This window comes from Hibiscus syriacus, unplaced genomic scaffold (genome assembly GCF_006381635.1).
Source record: "Hibiscus syriacus cultivar Baekdansim isolate YM2019G1 unplaced genomic scaffold, ASM638163v2 tig00111392_pilon, whole genome shotgun sequence".
NCBI classification, from domain to species: domain Eukaryota; kingdom Viridiplantae; phylum Streptophyta; class Magnoliopsida; order Malvales; family Malvaceae; genus Hibiscus; species Hibiscus syriacus.
This window is the reverse complement of record NW_024063078.1, coordinates 2,448,543-2,474,739: the sequence shown is the minus strand read 5'-3', so window position 1 is coordinate 2,474,739 and position 26,197 is coordinate 2,448,543. Positions and strand designations below refer to the sequence as shown.

The 26,197-nt window shown below is 34.4% G+C and overlaps 5 protein-coding genes and 1 long non-coding RNA gene across 9 annotated transcripts; 3 read left to right on the top strand and 3 right to left on the bottom strand.

Annotated features, from left to right (window-relative positions):
- The first annotated feature begins 6,596 nt into the window (after positions 1-6,596).
- Positions 6,597-7,003, top strand: LOC120160332. Its single transcript, XR_005519429.1, has 3 exons — positions 6,597-6,616; positions 6,732-6,872; positions 6,954-7,003. It is a non-coding gene; the product is annotated as an uncharacterized LOC120160332 (long non-coding RNA).
- A 32-nt stretch (positions 7,004-7,035) lies between these two features.
- Positions 7,036-8,438, top strand: LOC120160629 (G-type lectin S-receptor-like serine/threonine-protein kinase At4g27290). Its single transcript, XM_039170996.1, has 5 exons — positions 7,036-7,104; positions 7,193-7,403; positions 7,513-7,750; positions 7,844-7,994; positions 8,067-8,438. Exons 1-5 carry the CDS (start codon positions 7,036-7,038, stop codon positions 8,370-8,372), a joined length of 975 nt encoding a protein of 324 aa, XP_039026927.1. The 3' UTR covers positions 8,373-8,438.
- A 2,152-nt stretch (positions 8,439-10,590) lies between these two features.
- On the bottom strand, positions 10,591-13,714 carry LOC120160316 (G-type lectin S-receptor-like serine/threonine-protein kinase At4g27290). Of its 2 annotated transcripts, XM_039170739.1 has the most exons (7): positions 12,272-13,714; positions 12,019-12,153; positions 11,835-11,956; positions 11,554-11,764; positions 11,227-11,464; positions 10,993-11,143; positions 10,591-10,907 (listed from the first exon to the last, which is right to left on the bottom strand). In XM_039170739.1, the coding sequence occupies exons 1-7, from the start codon at positions 13,575-13,577 to the stop codon at positions 10,614-10,616; spliced, it is 2,457 nt and encodes an 818-aa protein (XP_039026670.1). In that variant the 5' UTR covers positions 13,578-13,714; the 3' UTR covers positions 10,591-10,613. The 2 variants fall into 2 exon arrangements, with proteins under 2 accessions (XP_039026670.1, XP_039026671.1); XM_039170740.1 differs by lacking the exons at positions 11,554-11,764; positions 12,019-12,153; positions 12,272-13,714 and having other exon boundaries at positions 10,599-10,907; positions 11,835-11,945.
- Positions 13,715-16,298: 2,584 nt separating this feature from the next.
- LOC120160318 (G-type lectin S-receptor-like serine/threonine-protein kinase SD1-1) lies at positions 16,299-19,446 on the bottom strand. 3 transcript variants are annotated; one of them, XM_039170744.1, is made up of 8 exons: positions 19,187-19,446; positions 18,194-19,111; positions 17,980-18,110; positions 17,723-17,845; positions 17,422-17,632; positions 17,088-17,325; positions 16,860-17,010; positions 16,299-16,774 (listed from the first exon to the last, which is right to left on the bottom strand). In XM_039170744.1, exons 1-8 carry the CDS (start codon positions 19,431-19,433, stop codon positions 16,466-16,468), a joined length of 2,328 nt encoding a protein of 775 aa, XP_039026675.1. In that variant the 5' UTR covers positions 19,434-19,446; the 3' UTR covers positions 16,299-16,465. The 3 variants fall into 3 exon arrangements, with proteins under 3 accessions (XP_039026675.1, XP_039026676.1, XP_039026674.1); XM_039170745.1 differs by having other exon boundaries at positions 18,194-19,103; positions 19,187-19,344; XM_039170743.1 differs by having other exon boundaries at positions 17,723-17,844; positions 17,979-18,110; positions 18,194-19,446.
- Positions 19,447-20,726: 1,280 nt separating this feature from the next.
- On the bottom strand, positions 20,727-21,128 carry LOC120160626 (receptor-like serine/threonine-protein kinase SD1-8). The gene has a single exon (XM_039170995.1). The coding sequence runs from the start codon at positions 21,126-21,128 to the stop codon at positions 20,727-20,729; it is 402 nt and encodes a 133-aa protein (XP_039026926.1).
- Positions 21,129-23,001: 1,873 nt separating this feature from the next.
- Positions 23,002-23,643, top strand: LOC120160329 (calcium-binding protein KRP1-like). The gene has a single exon (XM_039170757.1). It carries the CDS (start codon positions 23,205-23,207, stop codon positions 23,550-23,552), a length of 348 nt encoding a protein of 115 aa, XP_039026688.1. The 5' UTR covers positions 23,002-23,204; the 3' UTR covers positions 23,553-23,643.
- Positions 23,644-26,197: the final 2,554 nt, after the last annotated feature.

Sequence of the window (26,197 nt, the reverse complement as noted above, 5' to 3'; positions counted from 1 at the left end):
ACATGGAATAATTGAATAATAGGATAATATGATATATATACATACACAAATATTATAATTGATTAATACGTAAATGTATTTTATTTATATTTTAAATCATTTTAATGAAAAATAAAAATAATTTTAATATATTATAATTGAAATATAACGAAGATTTTCGTTGACTTAGAATTTTCTTGATAGTTGAGGGTTTATCGTAGTAAGTATTTTAACTTATGCATTGACTTGTTTATATCCCGGTTAGAGTAAGAATTTTTATTTTATTATTTATTCATTATTTATTTAAAGAAAATTTTAGGGAAACTTGATTTTATTGAATTAGTCTATTTTAATATAGAGTTGTTAAATAAGATTATGATCTTATCGATGTTATAATATTTTAAAATATAAGATTGATACATTTCGGTTCAATAAAATTAGAATATTTAACACAATTTATTAATTTGAAATACGTAAAATAATAAATTTCAGTTATAACATATTAAATTCACTTTTATTTTAATTTTTGCATTAAATGTGATTTAAAATATAAATAAAACATATTCATTTATTAATTAATTATAATATTTGTTTTATACATATTTTATATTTTCAAACTATTCAATTATTTAATGTTTGAGTCGTTACAAGGTAATTTATTATCATTAACTATATTATAAATTATATAGATTATGTTATGTATATTAAATAAATTTAGTGGTCTAGCTTAGGGGTTAGGGTGCTTAATTTTTTTAGCTTGCATCCCAGGTTCAAACCCCATTAGTAGCGGTTATTGATTTAATATATATTTTCCATTCATTCAATTGGTAACACGTGACACCATTTGATTGGATGAAAATTTTATTAAATAAAAAATATTACAAAACAACCAATTACACAGTGACACATATCACCATCGGATTGAAGATTAAATTTATTAATTGTCATGTCATCTCCTCCTTTAATATTTAAGGGCATGTTGCTTGATTGACAAGATTTAAATAGTTAAGTGACTTGATTGAAAAAATTGAAAAATCGGTGGTTAAAGTAAAAGAGGTAAATAGTTAGGTAGACAATGTTATAGTTTACCTTGAAAACTAATGTTTTATAAATATTATATTTTAATTAAATTACATTTAGATTTTTAACTAATTTATAATTATATGTTTAATACTTTATAATTTGACATTTTATAAATTAATTTAATGATGTTCATCATTAACAGTGCTCGTCAAGTGTGGCATCATCCATGACATATTAACATCAAAAAAGGTTTTGAAAAGTATTTTTGATCAAATATACTTTTATTAAATAATATTAGGGTAAACTATATATTTACTGACCTAATTATTTGAGTGGTTTTGTTTTAGTCATCTAACAATTTTTTAAAAATTATACCAAATGTTATATTTTGATTTCATTTTGTTCACTCGTCATTAGAAAATTCACAGTAACACTAACATATCATCATAAGATAATGTATAGTCATCATTAAAAAAAAGTAAAAAAAATATCATATAAGTAGTTCTCTTAATTTTTTTACTGATAAATGATTAAAATGAAACTAACATTAGGTATAATTTTTAAAAAAAAAATAATTGAATGACTAAATGAAACCATTTGAATTACTGGGTGACTACATACGTAGTTTACCAATAATATTATGTTATTTTAATAGTTAAAACTTGAAATGATAATTTTTTAGTTTTGAATTCAAAATTTATAAGTATTTTATTGTTTTTAGTTATAAGTATTTTAATTGGATATTTTTTCTATCATTAATATAATGTATTTTATTAGTTGAATATAATATTATTTTTATTTTACTTTTTTTTAACAATTTTTACCTAGAGAAATAGAGAAGAGGAGGTGTTAATTAACAACTTTTAACCATATGTTTTCGAGACAATTTTTTTTTACTTAATATTGTTAATTTGAAATATTTTTAAATATATATGATTAAAATTTTATTTTTAAATAATAAGAGACATGATGTTCAAGTCTCATTAAAAGTAATATAACTTATTTTATTTAAATTAATAATTATTTTATTTATAATATTATAAATTATAAATTATAATTTTGTATATATTAAAATAAAAAAAGTAATTGTAAGTAATGGAAATATTTTAGTTTGTATAGGACCAGTTTGGGAATGTATCTAGTAATGGAAAAATGATTTTTCACCTCATAAACAAACAACGTTAAACATCCAAAAAAATTGATTTAAAATCATGGTTGGAAAATAGATTTTTAACATAACTTCATAACCTCTAATTTCTAGTTTTTACTGTGAAAAATCAATTTTGGGAGAAATTATATTTTTATCCTCATATACTATATTTTCAATTTACAACATAATTTCTAAAATGAGTATTTTGTCTTTTTAAAATTATTTTTAACACCAATCTCAAACAATTAAATTTTAAATTACACTTTCCAATGATACTTTTAAAAGCAATTCTTTACGACACTTTCATAATATTTTTACAACACTCTAAGAGGGCGTTTGATTCAGGTAATCTTGGATTACCGTGGGAATGGAATGTCCCATTTGGTTCGCAAATATTTCCAACCCCGGTAATCCTTTATTCCCAATAGTGGTATTTTGGGAGTATATTAACGGCCCCCTTCCCTTAGGTATTGTTACATTCCCTGTGTTTTGGACTAAAATACCCTTAATTTTTTTTTCAAAAATATAATTCTTCTGTCGTTAAATAAAAAAATTCTATGAAGGTTAAATTGTAAATTTGTCCTTAAACTATTTTAGATTTACAAAAAAAGTTCATAATTAGAATTTTATATGAAGTTTAGGGGTTAAAATAAAATTTTACCCTTTCATTAAACCTATTTATATTTTCAATTTTGTAAAAAAAATTATATGAATTTAAAATTTTTAAAGAAAATATATAAATTAATTATAGTAAAATTATAGTAGAATTCAACTTGTTAATATATATATATATATATATATATATATATATATATATATATATATATATATATATATATATATATATATATATATATAATAAGGACAATTTAGTAAAATATACATTTCAATAATATTTTATTCCTTTAAACAACAACTCTAATCTTACATTCCTGTTAAACGAATCAAACACAAAAATACAACATTTCCAGTAATCTTATTCCCGCCGGTAATCTTATTCTCGTCGGTAATTTTACATTCCGTGAACCAAACACACCCTTAGTATTCTCTAAGACAATACAATCTTCTAAAGGAAAGTCCTTCTCAAGAAAGGATACTTAAGCTTGAAGCATAAAGAGATTGTTAGATAAGAAAACTGTTTAATATTCTTCCAAATAGTCATTCATAAAATTATAATATTTTCTCTATGAATATCTCTTAAAATAATCAGTATGATTTAGTTAAAGTCAAATTATTTGATTTGAGGGCACTGTAAAATTTAGTCTACATTTAACGCAATCCTACTTTTTTTTTTTGACACGAACACAATCCTACTTATTTTAATACTAAATCTTAAAATTTAAGATCAAGTTCTAAAAACTTAAAATCTTATACAGTATATCTTAAATAAGATAAATAGTATTGAAATAGATACATAATTAATATAAGGATTAATGTAAAAATAAGTGTTTCAATTATATCATTTATTAATTTTAGATGTTTAAAGAATTTTTCGCGAGTGTCTACTGTTTCTGACCTTTTTATATGTTTGGTCATTCATGACCCTAAAAAAGATTATTAACTGATATGTTTCACGTCTATACAATTTTAAAAACCTAAAATTATAATTTTTAAAAAACTAAAATTTTATAAAATTAAAAAAAAAACTCTTAAAACTCTAATTTCAATATCTTAACATCGTCAGTCAAACACCCGACCGTCAAACATTGTACAACCGGTCAATCACCCAACCGTCGAAACCCCTTACTTTCACGATAGACTAAACACACAACGCCGTGTAGATGTAAGATTTCTCGATCGACCGAAAGGATTTCTCTACACTACAATCATCAATTGGTTATTGTAATCAGGGGTTAGAGGAAAAAGTTTCGACCGTTGAGTGTTCGGTTGTTCACGCCATTGGAATTTCGGTCAGTTGGTAGTGGTCGGTAGTAATGAAGGGATTGAAATAAAAAAATTTAAGAATTATGAAGTTTTTTTTATAACTTCAGGAAAAAATGGATTTTTGTTAAATAATATTTCAACTGTTTTTTAAGAAAATATTTTTAAAAAAAATTATAAATGAGACGTATCAGATAATAAGAATTTTATCGACAGTAAGCACTTAAAAGAGTAACGTCTGAAACATTAGACATATTTTAAGTGAAGAAGAAATTAGACACTTAACATTAATATTCGGTATAGTTTAAACACTTTTCCGTGTGAAGTTTCGATTCTCGCATGATGGAAAACGAGAGATCATCACCATTCTTTTTCCAATTAACTATTTTATTGTTTCTTTAATCACACCTTTCAATTTACAGTTGGTCTTTGGTTGGTTAATATCAAGTTACTAGAATTGTCAGAGTAAAAAAAACAAATGCCGAGTTTCAACCTTTCACAATCTCAAGCTGGTAGAATTGGAACGGTAAACTAATAGAAAACAAATGCCGAGTTCATCAAAAACCCCACCTCAGTTTGACCCTGTTACTGGTAAAAAAAAAAAAGATATTCAAAGTCATCTTTGAAGAAATCTTTCAAAGTATGAACATGCTAGAAGTGGATTCATTTACATATTTCCACGTAATCCCTGAAACTACATACTATTCTTTAAAAGTTCCAGTTTATGAATATCAGGTATAGAATCCAGACTCGACATTATTTTAACAAATTTTCCGAGGTAGAACTTAAGTTTAAACGTTGAAGATGATATTATTAAGAGAGACAAATTATATTAATTTTATGAACAGTAAAACAGATATATAGAAGATATTTTCGTTACACGAAAAAAATACAATCTGTTAAGCTCAAAATCCGGAGAAGACCGGCGTTAAAAGATAAGGGTAAGGTTGATAATGATATATAATAGTTTTGAAGTAACATGGACTAATTCTCAGGTTGAATCGATTATTTTTTTTATTTGTATTTGCCAAAGCTAACAGTTGTACTTGTAGCAGCAACAGGTTTCTACAAAATTTTACTAATATTAAAGCCTGCCTGCAAAGGGAACTTGCAATCCAGATTCTCGGAAAGAAAATAATTGCTGACGCTTCATTATTATTTTAGATTATAGTTCTTGCATACTGAGTATTTGTGGCACCGGTCAGAAAAAAGGCTCGTTAGAGCTGAGGTTTCAAGTTTGACATTATGGAGGTTTTTGTTTTCTTTAACGGGAAGGTGTGATTATAAGGAATGTGATCTTCAAACCTCTTCAAAGTTTTCTGATCTCATCAATGGCAAGCTTTATTTCGTTTCTCTTTTTGCACTCTCCTTTTGTGGTGGCCTCATGTTACACTATCGATTACGGTGGAAAGCTTAAATTCGACTAGTTCGATCAGAGATGGTGACACCTTAGTTTCGGAAGGTAGAATCTTCGAACTCGGATTCTTTAGCGCTGGTTCCAGAACCAAAAGGAAAGGTACTTGGGACTATGGTATATGAATTCCAACACGACGGTTCCGTGGGTGGCTAATAGGGAAACGCCTCTCAATGACAGCTCAGGTGTCTTACATGTTACCAATCAGGGAGTTCTTATCCTTGTGGATGGTAATAGTAACAGTGTTTGGTATTCCAATGCTTTGGATTTGCCTTTGAGGCCCGTCGGTAGTCCGGTCGTGCAGCTCTTGGACTCGGGAAATCTTGTCGTTACAGATGGAACTGGCGACACGGGTTCAGGGAACTTCATTGGGCAAAGTTTTGATTATCCATGTGATACATTCATTGCAGGCATGAAGCTTGGAAAAGACTTCGGATCTGGCCTGGACTCGTTGCCCCTACATGCTGGGAATAACCTACAGAAAGGAGGTGAGGATTACAAAGGCCGCCCATTCGCTACAGTTGTCATCAATGGCTGAGTGCGTATCAATTCTACTGATGCCCCTACATGCTGCCCTGGGCCGTCGCCCATCTGGCACATGTATTGGGCCGGCCTTGGCTATCTCTAACGTTTAATCCACACAACAGTTCAACTCTTTTAAGGGGAGTGCTAACTGGTGACAATGGATCCATATTTCCCTTCACGTGGAATGATCCGAATCGAGGTTGGATTCCAAATCTTCCATTTTTTGGTCGAAAACTGCGACCGATATGCATTGTGTGGTGCTAATGGCATATGTGACAACAAGAAGTCCCCTGCTTGTAGTTGCTTGACAGGCTTTTCACCAAACAATCCCCAGGAATGGGATGCAGTACCAGGGTCAGGTGGTTGCGGGAGAAACACTCCACTAAACTGTTCCGGTGACGGATATGTAAGAGTCCCCGATGTAAAAGTGCCGGAAACAAAACATTCATGGTATAATGCCAGTATGAACTTACAGGAGTGCAAGGACCTGTGTTCGTCTAATTGTTGGTGCACAGCTTATACTAGTTTGGACATTACAAATGGAGGAAGCGGGTGCTTGCTATGGTTTACCGATCTTATCGATATGATATATATAACGAACAGCAGTCAAGATGTATATGTGAAGGTTGCTGCATCAGAACTAGGTATGAAAATATCCTTAATCCTTGAAACTTGGAAGCATTTTACACATGTTTTTTTTAAATATTGGATTTCCTTGTTCTTGTTTCATTGATTTTATGCTATTTTCTTTCCATACAGCTCCACAGGAGAGCACACCACACGCAGCAAACGCGAATAACAGAACAAGGATCATCGCGACAGTGTCTGCACTGTCTGCAGGAGTGGTGATTGCGGTCCTAACCGTAGTCTTGTTTATGCGAAGGAAGAAAAAGCTGAAGGGTAAAACAATCATTTCATTTCCGGATTCATTAACAAATGTTATAGGAAGTTTTTCTATGTTACAACTTTGCTATTTCACAGGATTGCTGACACACCACCACTCAGATAGCTTTTCTGATTGTCAAAGTAGCAAAGAAGATCTAGATTTACCATTGTTTGATTTATGAGCTATTACTGCTGCAACAATAACTTCTCATTCAAGAATATACTTGGAGAAGGAGGTTTTGGATGTGTCTAAAAGGTGAACTATATGATAAAATACCATACAGAATACTATATGATAAAACGACCTGGATTAATGATTGTATGCTTTTCTTTAGGGTGTTTTGAAAGACGGACAAGAGATTGCCGTGAAGAGGTTGTCATCGAGTTCGAAACAAGGAAATACTGAATTCGTGAACAAAGTTAAACATATCGCGAAGGTTCAGCACAGGAATTTAGTGAGGCTCCGTGGATGTTGTATTGAAGCAGATGAAAAGATGTTAATCTATGAATACTTGCCCAACAAAAGCCTGGGCTTCTTTATCTTTGGTATGTCTTTTAGCTGATCCATGAAGTTCATTTGCTTATAATCTTGTATCAATCTCCCTGTTAACTATATTCAAAGTCGTAACAAGCAATAAAAATGGCTTTTGAGAAGATAAAACTCAAAGCATGTCACTAGATTGGGCAACACGCTACCAAGTTATCAACGGGATCGCTCGAGGGATCCTTTATCTTCACCAAGATTCGAGACAGAGAATAATACATATAGATCTGAAAGCTGCTAATGTGTTATTAGACTGTGAAATGAATCCGAAAATTTCGGACTTCGGCTTGGCTAGAAGTTTCGGAGAAAAGGAAACCACAGCAAACACAAAGAAAGTGGTGGGAACATAGTAAGTAGTGATATACAAAACTGAAATACCATAGTTTAAAACTCGTAAACTTTGAAGCTTGTTGTCTTATAGTTCAGGGATTTCTTTTTTCAGTGGTTACATGTCTCCAGAGTATGCAATTGATGGACTTTACTCGATCAAATCCGATGTTTTCGCCTTTGGTGTTTTAGTTTTAGAAATAGTCAGTGGAAAAAGAAATAGAGGATTCTTTCATCCAGACCATCAACATAACCTTCTCGGACATGTAAGTGTCAAAGTGTAAAACTCCTTATATCAAAGATGTTCTGTAGATGTTAAAACAGCTTTATTTGTATAGGCATGGAGACTGTTCTACGATGGGAATTCAATGGAACTGGTTGCTGATACAATTAAAAGGACCTGCAATCCCTCGGAAGTTCTAAGATCGATTCAGGTCGGCCTACTATGTGTGCAACGAAGTCTTGAAGATAGACCAACCATATCAAATGTTTTTCTGATGTTAAGTAGTGAAGTTCCATTGGATCAGCCTAAACAACCTGGATTTTTCAACGAGAGAGATCTGGTTAAAGATACTTCTTCATCAGATGTTCAAAGACCTGCTTGTTCCAATGATTTTGTAATCACAGTAGTTGAGGCAAGATAATGAAGATTTCATGTAACCGTTGTGTTCTTTTCTTTTACTTTTTTCGGTATGTCTCATCTCTTCGATATGATGGTTTTCATTGTAAAGTATATATATGACTGACATTGAACTATGGATGGTACCTAGACATTAGACAATCTCATTGATTTTCATAAATAGAATATAATCAAGAATATTATCATTTTGTACTTTAAGTCCTATGAAATTGATGCCAAAGAATCTTCTAAAACATGATGAGATTCTATCGAGGCTCTAACGCAGTAATGGTCGATTCATCTAATGATTCTTGCCTGCATACCCGCAGACTCGGCTTGAGACAGAGGCCTTTCCAAGAAAAAACCAGGCTGCTTTGGATGAGCCAATGAACTCTCGCCGCACAACATCAGCACCACCAATGACATGTTTGGCCTATCTTCGGGTCATTGTCGAACACATAAAAGAGCAACACTGATGCATCTCAGCGCTTCAGCTACGTTGTAAGAACCCCCTGATGCATTATGTCCAAGAATGTCAATTAAAACATTATGTCTCCTCTCTTACATGTGCAAGCAGATTGTGGTTGTGATTCAAGTCCGAACATCCACTGTTTTGCTTCCCTGTTACAACCTCCAGAATCAATACTCCGAAACTGAAGACGTCAGATTTCGTTGAGAAATGTCCACGAAAAGCATACTCTGGAGACATATAACCACTGGGAATTGATGCTGAAAATGAGAACTTTAGAAGCAACATGGAGAATAATTTATCAAGTACTAAAGTCTTCAGATTCAAACTATTATCTAGTAGAATATTACTTGCTTTGAGATCTGTACGTATAATCCTCAATATCAAGTCATGGTGAAGATAAAGAAGCCCTCGAGCAATTCCCTCGACGATGTTCATTCGTCTATGCCAGTCGAGTTCTTTGTTTCTTGTTCTATCTGCACTGTTTTAATTATACATGATATATATATGCCTTACTCGGTCAGTTGAATCACCGGATTAAAAAGCATTACATATTAGTGAGTTCAAACCAAAAATAAAACAGTTCAAACTTTTGTTGGTCATGTGTTCATAGATTAACGTCCTTTCATCTCCCTTAATGCAACAACCTAAACGTTACACAAGATTCCAACGCTGAAGTTTCACGATCAATGTAACCACGCTTTGTCATGTCAATCAGATCAGTAAACAAGATCAAGCACCCTGTTCCTTTCAAAATATCTTAAGTTGCATAAGCTGTGCTAGAGCAATTTGTCAAACATAGTTCCTCACATTCAGAGAGGCTCATGCCATTGTTAGCTCAACCATGTGACGTATCAGGCAATTTTAGGTCGCTGTGCTTAAATAACTATCTTTACCATCACAATTCAAGGATGTCATCCTAATACATCCATCAGACCAATCTACAGAACCCGGATCTCCAGAAGTAATCACTTTTGCCACATAGCCTTCAAGGCATGCACAAGGAGGAGACTTATTGGTTGTGCAGGTAGCATATGGTCCACAAAAGGCATATATTGCACACTGGTCTGACAGAGCCGTTGAGAAAATCTCCCAATCCTGTTTTCTCTTGTTCCATATCAAATGCCGTATAGCACCTAGTGGATCCAGTTGAAGCCTTGAAACAAACAAACTGTCCCGGTTCTTGTATTCACAATAGACCTCCATGCTATTCAAGACACAGTCATATGAAAATACTGGATTTTGTTCGAGATGAGGGTTCATCGTAAAATAAAGACCATTCCAAGGATCCTCCCGCTAACACTTAGAACTATTGACAATCCAAACAACGGTAGCGAATGTCCATTTAGAGCCGCCCATTGATTTTCCAAGTATAAAAGTGAAACACCCTGGTAGTCATTTGGATCTCAGGCTTGAATGTACGTGTGAATGGGTTGACTTGGAAAACTTGATATCATAAACAGGTCAGTTTGGTGGAGCTGGAGTTGTTGTATTAACAAGTACATCTACAAGTAAATGAAGGAAAACAAGCTGAAATATATATACATAAAGGTTGACAACAAGGCTATCCTGAAATTTCAGTTTTCAACATTGTGGACTAAAGACTCGTCTTCTTCTGCTTGGTCTAATTTGTCAACTTCCCCTTCACAGGATAATTTTAAAGTGGCTTTATTTGGTGATATTTTTCAATGCCAAACTACTCTTGACTTCTGAGCAATATAGAAGCACTGTTGCAGACAATACAAGCAGAAAATTTAAAAAGTTATATAACTTTTTTTCAAGGCATCTGGGAAGCATCTATCGTGGCATTAATGATGTAATAGTAGACTCATTTATTGAGTATATTTCATCAGCGTCAGCCGTAAGAATGTTTCTTTCGATGAAAAACCCAGGCTGCTTTGGTTGGGGCAGTATACTCTCTCCGCACAACATTAGCAGCACTAATGACATGTTTGGTCTGTCTGCGGGGCATTGTTGCACGCATAAGAGAGCTACATTGATGCATCTTAGCACTTCGGTTTCATCGTAGGAGTCAACCAACCCGGTGTCGAGTAGTTCTAATGGCCTCTTTTCCATCCACAATCTCCATGCCTGAAAAGTTGGAACCACAAATGATATATTAATGTTCGAAACAGAGAAATAAACAAACTGTTATAGTTCCGTCTTGATGTCTTACGTGTCCAAGAAGATTATGGTCATGTTCCGGGTGGGAAAATCCCCTATTTTTCTTTCCTGCTATTATCTCCAGAACCAAAACTCCAAAGCTGAAGACATCGGATTTCATTGAGAAAAGCCCGTCCAAGACATACTCAGGTGACATATAACCGCTGCAAGAGAAAATGTTAGATTGTAAGTTTAAAGGCAACATGGAATAATGCACCAGAAAAATCTTGCTTATGTATATACATACTAAGTTCCAACAACTCTTTTAGTATTGGCCTGAGTCTGATCCACTCCAAACTTCCTAGCCAAACCGAAATCCGAAATCTTTGGGTTCATGTTACTATCAAGCAAAATGTTGCTTGCTTTGAGATCTCTATGGATGATCCTCAACCTAGAGTCATGATGAATGTAAAGAATCCCTCTAGCAATTCCATCGACGATATGCATTCGGCTATGCCAGTCCAGTAGTTTGCTTCTCGTTTTAGCTGCAACCAAAAAAATGAATGACACAAGACCAGGCACGGTGGTCGAAAATGAAGTAGCCCAAACAAGTGCTGAGACAGTAGGTTCAAACCGAAAATAAAGTAGTCCAAACTTTTGTTAGGCATATACTCGTAAATCAACATCCTTTCATCTTTCCTGATGCAGCAGCCAAAGAGCTTTACAAGATTGCGATGCTGAAGTTTAGCAATCAAGGTTACTTCATTTTTAAACTCTTCGAGTCCTTGTCCCGAATTCTTTGAAAGTCTCTTGACTGCTATTTCTTGCCCCTCGATCAATGTACCCTTGAATTTATAATGTTGAAAATGTTTGAATACTGAGTGAAATATAATTCAGAAAATAGAGCTTACTTACCTTGTAAACAGGACCGAAGCCGCCTTGTCCCAGCTTGTTGTTCCTCGAGAAATTATTAGTTGCTATAGCTACGGTTGCAAACTCCAATACAGGCAACTCAAAATCTTCCTTTCCATGTTCACCTGGTTGTCATTGAGTTAGTATGAGATGCATTGACAATGATTATAAAACTGAATTTGTGTACCTGTTTTCCTACGCTTTATCTTCCAAACATACAACGCCAATGCTAGCATCGTTACTCCGCTGGCTATTATGACAGAGGCGACTATGATTCCAGCCTTTTGCTTTTCTGTTAGCTTTCCTTTGCTTTGAATATGATCTGAAAGAATCAACGAATTATCAGTCAAAAAAATGGTTTGAAGTTTGAACACCTCTACCAAATGTTTTTGGCCTATTTCATTGATCAGTCTAAATGGAAAACAAAGAGAGAACATTACTTAGATTAGAAGCGGCCAGCCTGATATAAAGGTCTTGTCCACCCTCATTGAATTCCAACATGTCGGTTAGGTCTCCAAACCACAGCAAGCAGCCATGGCCTCCCTCTCGGATATCTAAATTAGCATAGGCAGTGCAAGAGCAATTCTTTAAACATAATTTCTCACAGTCCTTAAGATCAATGCTAATATCTGCCCAAGATTTCGAAGTGTCCGGTATTTTCAGTCCAGTTTGCTTGAGAAAGCTATCTCCACCATCACATGCCAATGGCGTCCTTCGAGTACATCCATCTGACCAATCCACTGAGCTTAAATCCGGGGAAGATGCTGATCTTCTCTTGAACCCTTCCAAGCATTTACATGGAGGAGTTTCAACTGTGTTGCAGGTAGCATATGATCCACAACGGGCATAGATCGAACACTGGTCCGCTTGTGCTGCAGAGAAAACCTCCCAGTCATGTTTTCTCTCGTTCCATATGGAGCGGTGTACTAGACCTGATGGATTTAGTAAGTACCTGGAAAAGATCAAACTGTTTCGAGTCTCATATTTGTAAGAGACCTCATTCTTGTTCAAGACAAACTCATAAGAATATACTGGATTAGGTTCAGTCACAGATCTTCCTGAAAAATAAACACCATTCCATGATCCTGCTCTAAACAGTATTGCAGGTCCCTTCTTAAGAACAAACTGTGGCACCCCACGAGGATCAATCCTCATAGTATATTGGCCTGGAGCAGGATCTTCCTCACTTTTCCAGGATGATAGATGCCTGTCGAAACCGGTGACGAAGTTTCTTCCGAGCTTCATACCTGGTAGAAAGGTATCACAAGGATAATCAAAACTTTGCCAAAGAAAGCTTTCCGGATCACTATCATATCCATCTTTAACTACAAAATTTCCCGAATCCAGGAGTTGTGCAACCGGCTCCTTTGCTGCATTTCTTGATGTATTAGAAGACCAAACAACGCCTTCGGTGCCATTCATAATTGAAAGAACTCCTCTATTATTGATACTTAGAACTCCCGAGGCATCAGAAACTGAAGCTTCCCTATTGGCTACCCACACGACAGTCCCGGTTGATATTTTCTTGTACCAAATTCCCAGATATCGACTCTTGGAATTTTCGGGACTGAAAAATCCGAGCTCAAAGGTTCCACCAGCGGACACAAGAGTTTCACCGTCTTTAATGGACTGCCCTGCACTTATAGTGTTGAGTGCCAAAGCTGTAGTAATAAAGAAGTGAAACAAACACAGAACAAGCACCATTAAGAAGGCTTCCATTTTGTTTGCTAATAACTGAAATTTCATTTTAAAGATAATTGATGCAAGGAGTTGGAGTTAGAACAGTCAAACTATCCTACTCTTTGGCTGTATCTTTTTCCAAGTTCTCCGTTGTTTCTTGAATCGACAATAGCCAAGTTTCATTGGCATTACCCAACCAAAAATACCCACGTGTATGATCAGATAAATGGTTGAAAAAGAAACGTGAAAACAGAAATAAAGTGGAAAAGTTGCTTTTTTGAGCAAAACGCCGAAGCTAAAGACATCAGATTTCATTGAGAAAAGTTCTTCCAAGGCATACTCAGGTGACTTATAATCGCCTCAAGAGAAAATGTAAAATTAAAACGGCAGACACCCATTTTTATTCGGGTTTAATATTATTATTTATTATTATTATTATTATTAATATTTTTTTTCAGGCCCATGTTTACCAACCCACTACTCCATTTTCACGTTTGTCACAAACACTACCCCACTAACTAAAAAACAAAATACCATCTTCTCTTTTGCTTTTTAAAGGGGCCATCAGAAAGCAAAATGGAGGGGGGACAGTGGGCGTGGGGTTCTCTCCCTTTGCCTTATTTCTCTTCCATGGTTTCCACTTTCCATTTTTCAGCAGCAAATGGCAATTCCATTCCAACATTTAATTGGCGTTGGTCTCACGCTCGCTAGGCTCAAATTTCTTTGTCTCTCTTCTCTCTTCCTCTGCTCTCAATTTTTTCCTTTTCCAGTTTTACACCCGAGCTCCCCATGGTTACGTCAGAATCCAACTGCAAGGAACCCCAGGGGTGCGATGTCACTACGCTTTAGCAAATCAAAGACATCGTCGTCGACGTCGATGATGATAGGAATATCAATGTTGATGGACCCGCCACGACGGATGATCGACTCGGACTTGAATTCTTTGATGTCCAGATTGATACAAACAGCAGTGGAAATGAGAAGGAAGATTTTAGTTCTGATTCTGAGATTAACAAAATCAGCGACTCCAACACTAAGCAGGAATCTCAATGGTAGTAATGACTATAGCAATTACATACCATCCATCAAGCCTCAAGCTCCTTCCCAACTCGGATCACCGCATCAACTCCACATCAACGGCTTGACGCGCGACAAGATCAAGGACATGGAGCAGCGTCGCCCTTTGCTACCAGTCGGTGAACAAAACGTTGGCGTTCTGGACTCTGACGCAGCACACAAGCAACGCGTTAAGCATGATGGTCGCTAGATAATCGACAGTCAGCATTTGCTAACTCAAAAACAGCCGGTGGCGCATCTTCGATCCAAAATATATTAGTTGTCTCCGACCTATTGGCCGCAGCTGATACACGAGGCCACCGACCACTCCATTCTCTTCTCCCGACGAAGAGACCCCATAGTGATGGCTGAAGGTTTCAGAGAGGTTTGAAGAGGAAACCAATGGCTCTGATCAAGAAATTACACAAGGCTGTGAGTATTATATTTTCCTAATTTTTTTGATTAATGAGGAGTTAACTGATACTTTGCAATTTGTATATGCGCGTGTTTAATCCATGGATTTGCATTTGTTCTATTTTTGAGAGTAGAAACGCAATATGCATTTGTAGGATACTCTGGGATTTTCTTTGCCTTTGTAAAAGATAAAAATGTGATATCAAAGTAGGAGGCCTGTTATTGTTTCCAAGCCACTTTATTAGTTGTTTTCATGCTAAAACTTGCCTCCAGAAATCATCTTGGCATTGACATATGCCAACTTTTGAACCTGAATCTCCACATTGGGTTTTATATTGCCTTCCATTTGGCATCTTGTTTTGGATAAAATGAGTGCAGCTTGTAAGCATTTCAATAATGGCGGTAGACCAATGCTATTTAATTGTTTGAATGTGCAGTGTTCTATTTAATTAAAAAGCATCTTTGTTTACTTTAAATTGGTACCTTAACTTTTCAAATTAACTTTAATTTAATCATTAATCTCTTCTTCTTTTTATTTAATTTTTTCTCATTTTTTTATTTTATCCTATTATTTAACAGTAATTTGATATTTTTTAGGATAATTTCAATCGATCAAAGTTAATTAGTTTGTGTTGAATTTTTAAAATTTCAATTTAAATTTTAATTTTCGCAATTAAAGACAACCGATAAATTAATTGGTACCGAAAGGGCAGTTCAAGGGTGTTAATCCTTCATTGACCGTAACCGACTCCCGAACCAGACACATTTATGGTAAAACGCAGATCAGGTAAGATGGTGTCCGATCTACCTAAAATCGTTTTAAAGTGATCGGTGGCGACTCTAACCACATTTAATCCAAGTCGAAGCCCAATTACGGGTCCACCCGAAAGACGGTCGCGACAAGAACAATAAAAGAAACATGAAACAATGTAGCGGACAAGTCTTGCTCATATACATACAATGTTTTCAACTACTCTTCTAGTATTGGCCTGAACCTGATCTACTCCGAACTTCCTAGGCAGACCGAAATCCGAAATCTTCGGGTTCATGTTATTATCTAGCCAAATATTGCTTGCTTTGAGATCTCTATGGATAATCCTCAACCTAGAGTCATGATGAAGATAAAGAACCCCTCTGGTTTATTGTTTGTTCATATTAAGTGACTAGTTTCTTGTGTCAGTGGTCACAATAAAATGTCTTGATTACTTGTTTGGTTTACGACTATGGTTGTAATTTTTCATTTGTAATTTTGGATATTTCCTACTTTTTAATAAAACTAGCTACTTCTTAGGGGAAAAAACATTATAATATTACTGCATTGCCAAGAAAATTCCATATATTGAACCCATCATATGGTAAGTTCAGTTATTTTATACATACAAACCTGCTTGCTTGCACGATAAGTAATACAGAAAGCACAATAAGTCTTACTACAGACAAGGTGAATAATTATACCATTGAATTTGAAGGCTATTTCGTGTTTTCTATCGTGCCTCTAAACACGAAATGGTAACTCCATTTACAGAAGCCAATTCATGGTGGGTTGATGAGTAAGACTCTGATTCAGGCAGATTCCTTTCGGTGAAAAAACCGGGCTGTTTCGGTTGAGGTAATGGATTCTCGCTACCTAACATCAGAACCACGGACGACATGTTCGGTCTATCCTCCGGTCGCTTTTGAACACATAAAAGACCCACATGAATGCATCTTATAACTTCGCATAACACAAAACAATCTCCCAAGTTACAGTCAACAAACTGCAATGGCTTCTCTTGCATCAACAGTTTCCATGCCTGAAAACATTAGAATCAGCATGTCAAATATCTATTAATCAACAGCTGACATGGTAATTAATAATGTTTTGTTCTTCCTTCTTACATGTCCAACAAGATTATGGCTGTGTTCTGGGTGGAAGAATCCTCTGTTCTTCTTCCCGCTTATGATCTCGAGTACTAACACACCGAAGCTAAATACATCGGATTTTATCGAAAATAGTCCATCTACAGCATACTCAGGAGGCATATAACCACTGAAAAATGAAGTCAAAAACAAATTTATAACATGGTAAGGTACTTAAGAGAACAAGAGTATGTTTGCACAACTTACTAGGTTCCAACAACTTTGTTCGTGTTCGCCTCAGTTTGATCACCCCAAATTGTTCTTGCCATGCCAAAATCTGAAATCTTGGGGCACATATCATTGTCTAGTAAGACATTGCTGGCTTTGAGATCTCTATGAATAATCCTTAGTCTAGAGTCTTGATGAAGATAAAGAAGTCCTCGAGCAATCCCGTCGATGATATGCATTCGCCTTCTCCAGTCTAGTATTTTGCCTTTTGTTTGATCTGATTAATTGTTTCACCAACACAAACATTAGTGCATTGACTGATTAAATCTGCAGCAAAATATTGTTTTTCTAAGAGGCCGTTCGAGGATCAGACCGAAAATAAAGTAGTCCAAGCTTTTGTTTGGCATGTACTCATAGATTAACATCTTTTCATCTCCTTGAACGCTACAACCGAGAAGCCTCACAAGGTTGCGATGCTGTAGCTTCGCGATCAATCCGACTTCATTTTTAAACTCTTCCGATCCTTGACCAGAACTTTTCGAAAGTCGCTTTACTGCTATTTCTTGCCCTTCACGCAATGTACCCTGAAAAAATCATTTGAAAGACTTAACATTCATTTTTTTCGTCTCAGGAAAAATGGATAGCTAATTCGGATACCATTTTCTTAAATTTACCTTGTAAACAGGTCCAAATCCACCTTGTCCTAGCTTATTATTGTCTGAGAAGTTATCAGTGGCTTTCACAATAGTGCCTAGATCAAATACTGGTAACTCCATATCATTCTCTCCACCTTCAACGGTAAGCATTAAGAAACATGAAATAAAATCTCTATTATCAAAACCAAATGATAAAAAAGTAATGAATTTGTACCAAAAATCAGTAGAGCTTCATATCTAGTAATCGAAAAACATTAGTCCGTAAAGATACTACCTTGCTTTGTATGTTTCTTCCATCTCAAGTATAAGACAATTCCTCCCCAAACCAGTCCAATTATTGCTATTGGGATGACAATAATTGCCACTTCCTTGTTTTTACTTGAGTTTTTTCTTACGACAAGGCGGCCTGAAACATCGAAAGTGTAAGTAAACAATTAGCTTCTTGAAAAGATCAGAAAACAGTTATCAGTTTTAAATTCGAGATGATGCCTGAAGTTGTATTGGCCATCCGTATGTAGAGGTCTTGCCCACCGTCAATGTATATTCTCATATCGATAAGGTCACCGAACCAAAGCAAGCATCCCATCCCTCCATTTCTGATATCTGAATTTGCATAGGCCGTGCAAGAGCAGTTCTTTGAGCACTCTACTTGGCATTCTTTAAGGCTCATGTTTTTGAAGAAAGAAGAATTTGATGTGTCAGGCAATTTCAACCCATTATGCTTTGTAAAGACGGAATCTTGGCAAGCCGGTGTAGTCATTCGAATGCATCCGCCAGACCATTTCAAACGATCCCACTCTGTCGGATACTTTGGTTCAAATCCAGCCAAACAAGCACACAATTCAGCAGGGTTATTTGTGTTGCAGCTAGCATATGCACCACATACTGCATAATAGTCGCATTCATCTCGAGGAGCAGAATAGATCTCCATCCACAACTCCGATTGTTTCGTTCTCACATACCGCTCCAAAAAGCCAGATTGATTCACGGACAACCTTGAAATCAATGCAGGATAGGGCTCACCTTTGTAGTACACCTCATTCCTATTTAACTCGAATTCAAACTTGAATAAATTAGCTGATTCGATTTGTTTTAGATCGGGAGTCCCCGTAAAACGTTCCCCGTTCCATGACCCTCCTCTGTAAAGTATTCCACTTCCATTCCTCACAACTAGCTGCGGAAACCCCTTGGGATCTATCAAGGCCAAAAACTGGCCTGGAGCAGGATCATTGGGGCTCTTCCAAGATGATAGTGACCAGTTCATGCCAGTAATGAAATTCTTCCCAAGCTTCATCATTGGAAGTAAGGTATCACAAGGATAATCAAAACTTTGCCATAAGAAGTTTGCTGAGCCACTGCCATTTCCGTCTTTTACGATAAGATTTCCGGAGTCCAAGAGCTGCATAACTGGATTTTCAGGTGTTCTTATTCTACTTGATGACCAAATAATCTTAGTTTTCTCCTGCAGGAGAATGATAGTACCTTCCTTGGTGACATTTAAAACTCCAAAACGATCGAGAAGAGGAGCCTCTCGATTGGCTATCCAAACGACAGTCTCCGGAGAAACTTTGTACCATATTCCTAGGTAACGTTTTGTTGAACTACCAGGACTGAAGAATCCCAACTCGAAAGTTTCGTCACTTGAAACTAAAGTCTCCCTATCAATGATAGATCGGCTTGGGGTAATAGTATCTGTTGCAGCAGAGGCTACCAAGACAAATACTAGCATACTCAAAAAGGACATTCCAAAACCTTCAGTTGATTTTCTCTCCATAATTCAATGTCTCGAAACAAAGCATAGGCTGCATTCGTCAACCGGAATTGAAGCAGACCTTAATTGAGAAATGTGGGGTTGAAAAGTTCAACAATGGAAACTATACTGGAATTAATGTTCACTGTAAAGAGTACCAACTTGTAAGAATTGGGATAAGAAGAAATTTAGTTAAAATAAATGTCAACCCACATGTACAAATCAAAATTAATTATCGTACCTGACTCCCACATGTATTTGACGTAGACTGTATCTACTTTTCCATGCATTTAATGAACATTATTGCATGATCCTGATGCAAAATAGGCTCACAAGGGAAAGAAAAGTATAAAACGTTTTGAAAAAAAATCATGTCAAAGCGTTGCCAACTAACTGTCAACTCCTTTCTACGCAATTTTCAATTGAATTGATCAAATTCATTATTCTCTTTCAACTTGAACAGAAAATTTAATGTCATGAACCTCTATTTTCCAATAGGACAAGCATTTTAAAACCCTTGCAAAAGCTAGATAAAATAGTTGTTTACTTTTCAAATGCCATTAATGCAGCAATGAGGTGCTCTTCTAGGTGCATGAATGAGACCTCCAGCTTGTGGGATTTGACCCTAAATTCGTAATAAGACTATCAAGTAGCTGAAGATCAAATTAATGATAACGGGGTTGAGCATTGGTTCAAGGCTTAACAAAACTATTAGAGGTTAAAATTTGAAGTACAAGTTGTCTTTAACCATTCTTGTTGCATTTAAGAAAGGTGGTTGTTCAGGAGAAGGTAAGATCAAGCTTTCATTGGTAAGCATTAAGACAACATTCGCTAGTGAATGTTCAACTCAAAAGTTGTTCATAATCGTGCACAGTTACTCAATGCAAAGAAACAGTCAGGGACACAAATTACAGTCATGGAGTTTATATCACGGGAGGGGGATTCGGTTGTTCAATCTTTACTTACTAATTTTCGACGATTAGATTCGTATTTGCTTGTAATTCCTCCCCTCCAAAAAGATTCTAGTCGTTCCGAAATCTGAAATCTTGGGATTCATGTTGCTATCCAACAGAATATCACAACCTGATGAGCTGCATCGTGAATGTATTTTGATTCATTTATTCACAAATAATATGACATAGAAGAATTATGATCCACGAAACTTAAACATTGATAACAAGAAACATGGATTAATAACAAGCTTAGTTTGTCAAAACATGCTGTGCTCAACTTTTCAATCATGTATAAGCTCCCCAAGTAAATCAGGAATTTCTATCTTCTTCCAAGCATTGTTATAGTTACTGCATTTATTGTAGGCAACTCTGCATTATTCAATGCCGCTATATCTGCGTCCAAACTCTTGTCGGTGAAGAAACCCGACTCTTTCGGAAGAGGCAAAGTCAAGTCTCCATTTGCTAACATAAAATTTACAGATGACATTGTTGGCCTATCCTCAGGAAAACTCTGAACACATAATAAGCCCACCTGCATGCATCTTAGAACTTGATATTCAATAATCAAATCCTTCAAACATATATCGATCAGCTTTGGTGTGTTCTTTTTTCCACTTATCATCTCTAATACGATCACACCAAAGCTGAAAACATCAGATTTCACTGAAAATATACCCTTTACTGCATGCTCTGGAAACATGAAACCACTGCATGACAACATCAATAACAAGTTATTTTGCGTTGTTTTAATGGCTTTCGTAACAGTTAATTGTACTTGGATAGAACAGATGTATTTTAGTATACGTGACGCAATTCTATTGATTGATAGTGTCATATAAGGGGGTTTATGGCTTTAATGGAAGGGAAGATGTTCGAAGGAAATTGCATTGAAACTTCCCTTTGTCTTTAGATAATGCAAACGAAATAATAAATGCGAAGTTACCACCTCGGATGTGTTTTCATTTTCCTTTTTATTTCAATAATGTGCCACTTGCATCACATCATTTTATCACTTCCAATTCATTTTTTTTTCCAAAAATCAAAACATTTATTTGTCCCTAAAAGGAGCAAACATTTGTTTCGAGAGGTCCAGTCAGGAACATTGATGAACAAAACACCCCATCCAATTCCAAATGCTCAATTGCCAAACTTTAACAAACAATTCCCTTTGTTTCCAACCAAAACTATATGTACATCCTTAATTTCCAACCAAATGTATACAGCCGTAATGACATTTAAGCTTAGATCCATTAATTGATCAAGTGATCGAGAAATTTCATGGTGTGTTACCTTGTGTGGATTTAAATTTTCTACTTAATAAAAAAAATTAACCCTTTAAGCTTTTTAAATTTATTAGTATAGTCATTTTATTCTTGAATTTTTACATATTATTAAATTGATCTGAAATTGATAGAACAATAATATATTGTTAAACTGACATCATCTATTTTGTCATTTTCTACCACATCAAAAAAATGAAAAAAATAATTATTTTATCTTTATCATAATATTAATAAAGTTATTTTTTAATTTTATCAACAGATCCACTAATTCTTTTGTCAAATATTAATAATAAGTGATTTGATTAATGTCATCTAAACAGTTAAATAGTATGATTGTTAAAATTAAAAGATAGATAATAAAATTAAATCTTCTTATAATTAGATAATTGAGAATATAATTTATTCTTAAATTAAAAATTAAGAAATTCCTTAAAATATGTCACGTCATAATTTAATTTTTTAAATAACCTAAAGCATCAATAGCTTGTTTTATCCTAATTATTGCGAGATTCCTATGACTAAAAAGATGAGAAATGAATAATGTAAATATTTGATAAAGGAAAAAGGGTATACCATGGGAAACACGTGTGAAACGACAATCGAAGTTAATGAAATAAAAAATGATTTTTTAAAATAATTTGTTTAAATGAAGACTATAATTTTGAAAGATTTTATTTTTCTTTAATTAATTTAATTAGAATTTAATTAAGATGAGAAAAACTTAACTAATTACAAATTAGTTTTTTTAATATGAAAAAGGTGAAATTCTATTTTAAGAATTTGGAGGAACTATGTTAAAATTTTTTGTTGATTAACGGGGTTGGTTTAAATGGTAAACAATTTGATATCGTTTAATTATATCTCGAGTTTGAGGTCTTATATATATAGAAAATATTTACTATGCTATCAAAATTAGATATGCGACAGGAAGCGATTCGAATTAATCATGACAAAACCTTAAAGAACCGAAAGATAAAAAAAACATATATGCCGTTTTATAAATTCCATGAATAAGAAATTTGCTATAAATAAATGAAATAAAATTCACTTAAATTATTGAGCTATTTGTTCAAAAACACAACTGAAAAACTTGTTTACACAGTATATAATTTGAAAAAGTGGAATGAGCTCATTAACTGCCAAAATTTAACATAGCATAAAGACATGCTAGAAAAGAAGCTCAAACACAAACACAAAAATGAACATAAGTATTAAATATTTATACATGTCATGCAACTTCCAGGAAGTAGGGTCTTCACAGGAATCCTAATGAAAAAGCTAATGCCCAATGATAGGTGCAAGAAGCTCACATGCCACCATAAAAATCTATCTTTTTTTTTATCTGTACTTTGAATTGTCTTCAATGGCCACTCACTCTTTCCACGAAGAACCCTAATCTCTTCCCCCTCCCTCTATATAATCCCCTCTTTTCTTCTTCCTCCATTAACCTTCCCTATTCACTTTCCTTACCCCACAAGTTATCACATCAAGTCGTGAACACCGAGTTTGCCCAAATGGAGCTCAACATCGCTGTCGATTTCGAGGACTACTTCCCGTCGATGATGGAGCGGCTAGGCGCCGAAGGTTTCATCGGCGAGCTCTGCAACGGGTTCCGGCTGCTGATGGATGGCCAGCGCGGGCTAATAACGTTCGAGAGCTTGAAGAAGAACGGCGTTATTCTGGGATTGAATGACATGGGGGACGATGAGATCGTTTGCATGTTGAGTGAAGGGGATATGGATGGAGATGGGGCATTGAACCAGATTGAGTTTTGCATTCTCATGTTTAGGTTAAGCCCTGGGTTAGTGGTGGATGATAATATTTATTATGGATCAAGGCAATGGGTTGAAGAATATATATGATTATGGTGCTGCATATATGTATGATAATATTTGTAAAACTAGGCTTCCCCCATAAATTTCATCTTATTTCTTGCTGGTTTTTTTAATTTAATTGTTGGGTAAGTTTGAAATATTTAATTTCAAGCTTAAAGCATGTCCTTGGATAATAAACAAATAATTAACATCATTAATTCCAGTATTTTCTTTTTCAAATTCCAACTTTATTTTACTTCACATTACTCAAAATTATCTTCTTCTCCCACACCCTCTCTTTTGTTTTAATTTTCCATTTTTATTTTATTTTTTTAATATAGGAAAATTCAAACCCTTTAAAAAAGTGGGAGAAACTACATATAAAAAATAATCGAAAGGTATATACAATATTATATATCAGAAGTCTCAACTCAACCGTAATTTGTTTCAAAAGAATGAAATTTTAGATGTTTGTAAGTTACTTTTTAATTGTTCAAAAAAATAATTTAATATTGGGGTCCTGAAACTTAACACAGACAGAACAGTGAATTTAGACACAAGGGTGATCACCAGCGGAGGAATGCTTCGTGACAACAACAGAGCGTGGCTTGCAGGGTTCCACAAGAACATTGGTCGGTGTTCGGTACTCCATGCTGAGCTTTGGGCAGTGCTAGATGGACTTGCTTTAGCATGGAAGTGTGGAGCCCGACACGTGGACATGGAGGTGGATAATAATGAGGTCGTGAGAATACTCAACTCCCCAATCCAACCGCAAGAAGCAGCAATCATCCGCAGGATTCGTAAGCTTATTCACCTCCATTGGAAGATCAAGATCTCCTATGTTAGCCGAGAAGTGAATAGTGTAGCGGATGTAGTTTCACGACCCGAACGCACTAGCAACTTGGGTTTACATTGTTATTGTAAGCACCAGCTGATGCTCAGTGTCTTCTCATTAAAGATATGGTTGTCGATGAGAATGTTTAAACAAAAAAAAGGATAATTCAATAATATTTTTTATATCAAGGTAATTTGAAAGAAAAAAAAAACCTACCATATTTTTTGAATTGTAAATTAAGAACCCCTTCGATCTTTGAATCTTCCCTACAATTACAATTACCATATATTGGTTGATGTAGATTTGTCAAGGTGTGGTTAAAGTTGATGGCAACTACAGGTACTTACGTGTAAGGTAGGTGTAAATTTATCAAAGTGTGGTTTAGTGCAGTGACCACCATGAATGTAATTAAGGTAGACGTTTTCTTAAAAAATTTAAATTATTATATATTTTAAATATTTATTTATATATTTATTAATAATTTATTTTTACTCTCGTATAATTTTAAAAGTTCAATCTTTATCATAAAATTTTACGTTTATATGTGATAACTAATGCATGTAAGCACATGTAAAAAAATTGAAATGAATTAATACTTTGTAATGTGTGGATAAAATTTGAAATAAACTAATACTTTGCAAGATATTATTGATAACATCCAAAGCCCATAGCTGTTGTCCTTTTTAGTTCATTTTTCACTTAAGAATTTCAAACGGTGTAATTCTATTATTATTATTATTATTATTTTTATTTGGAATAGTTTAGAACAGTTTTAAAATAATATTTATTTAGAATTTATTTTAATTAGTGATAAATAATACACATTCTACAAATATAATTATTTAAACTCAAATCTTTTTTTAAAAAATAATATTTTTCATCACTAAAATCACCTAATAATTAAATTCCGTTATTATATTATTTTAATCAATAGAATGAGATAAAACTGTCTCGCTCTCCTCATTAATTTCACTTTCTTTCATTTTCCATTTCATAATTATTGATGGATCCCTCTCCTTATTTCTCTTTCTTTCATTTTCCATTTCATAATTATTTTTGGATCGCAGCAGTACTATTACCTCCCAAATGCAATTTCTTGTACTTTGTAGCTCTTAAGATGATAACAAACTTTATGTTTGTTTACCTTTTGTGTCATCCAATCTAATCAAGTATTCTCATTTTTTTCCTTTTAAAACTTGAAGAATCTAAAGGTAAAAGTACTATAGAAATCCCTGTACTAGGTGGCATGATGGATTTTGGTCCCTCTACTAAAAGTATGAGCAAATTAGCTCTAGATGTTCTCTCTCTCTCTCTCTTTGTCAAATGGTTGTCTTTGAATAGATACTACCTTGTATTCACCTCATATTTATAAAAAAAATTGTATTTAGATTTTAAGGGGTTAAAAATTAAATTATTGTTATCTGAGATAGTCAAGGTGAAATTCTACCATTGTATTAAATTACAATTTCATAATTTGTAGAAATTAAACATGAATGGTACCATTTATTGGGCCAAACCACCGACCCTGATATCTCTCCTGTTTTAATTTTCATTCATTTTGCGTGTTTTAATTTTGAAAATTTGGAATCGAAAACTTTATGTCTGCTGCTATTATTGTGTTATAACCATAGTTATCTAAATTTGTTCTGGTACTTTGTATAGCTATGGACAGGAATTAATATTGAAGATATGATAAGTATTGGAATTTGCAGAAAGATCAAATAGGCTTTATATTTCATTTATATGTCATGCCCCATACGTAGGACATACACATGGACAAGTAGTGTTTGTTTTGATTAGAACCAACGTGGATAAAGACGATGAAACCAGCTTTATCATATCCCTGTGTAGTGGCAAT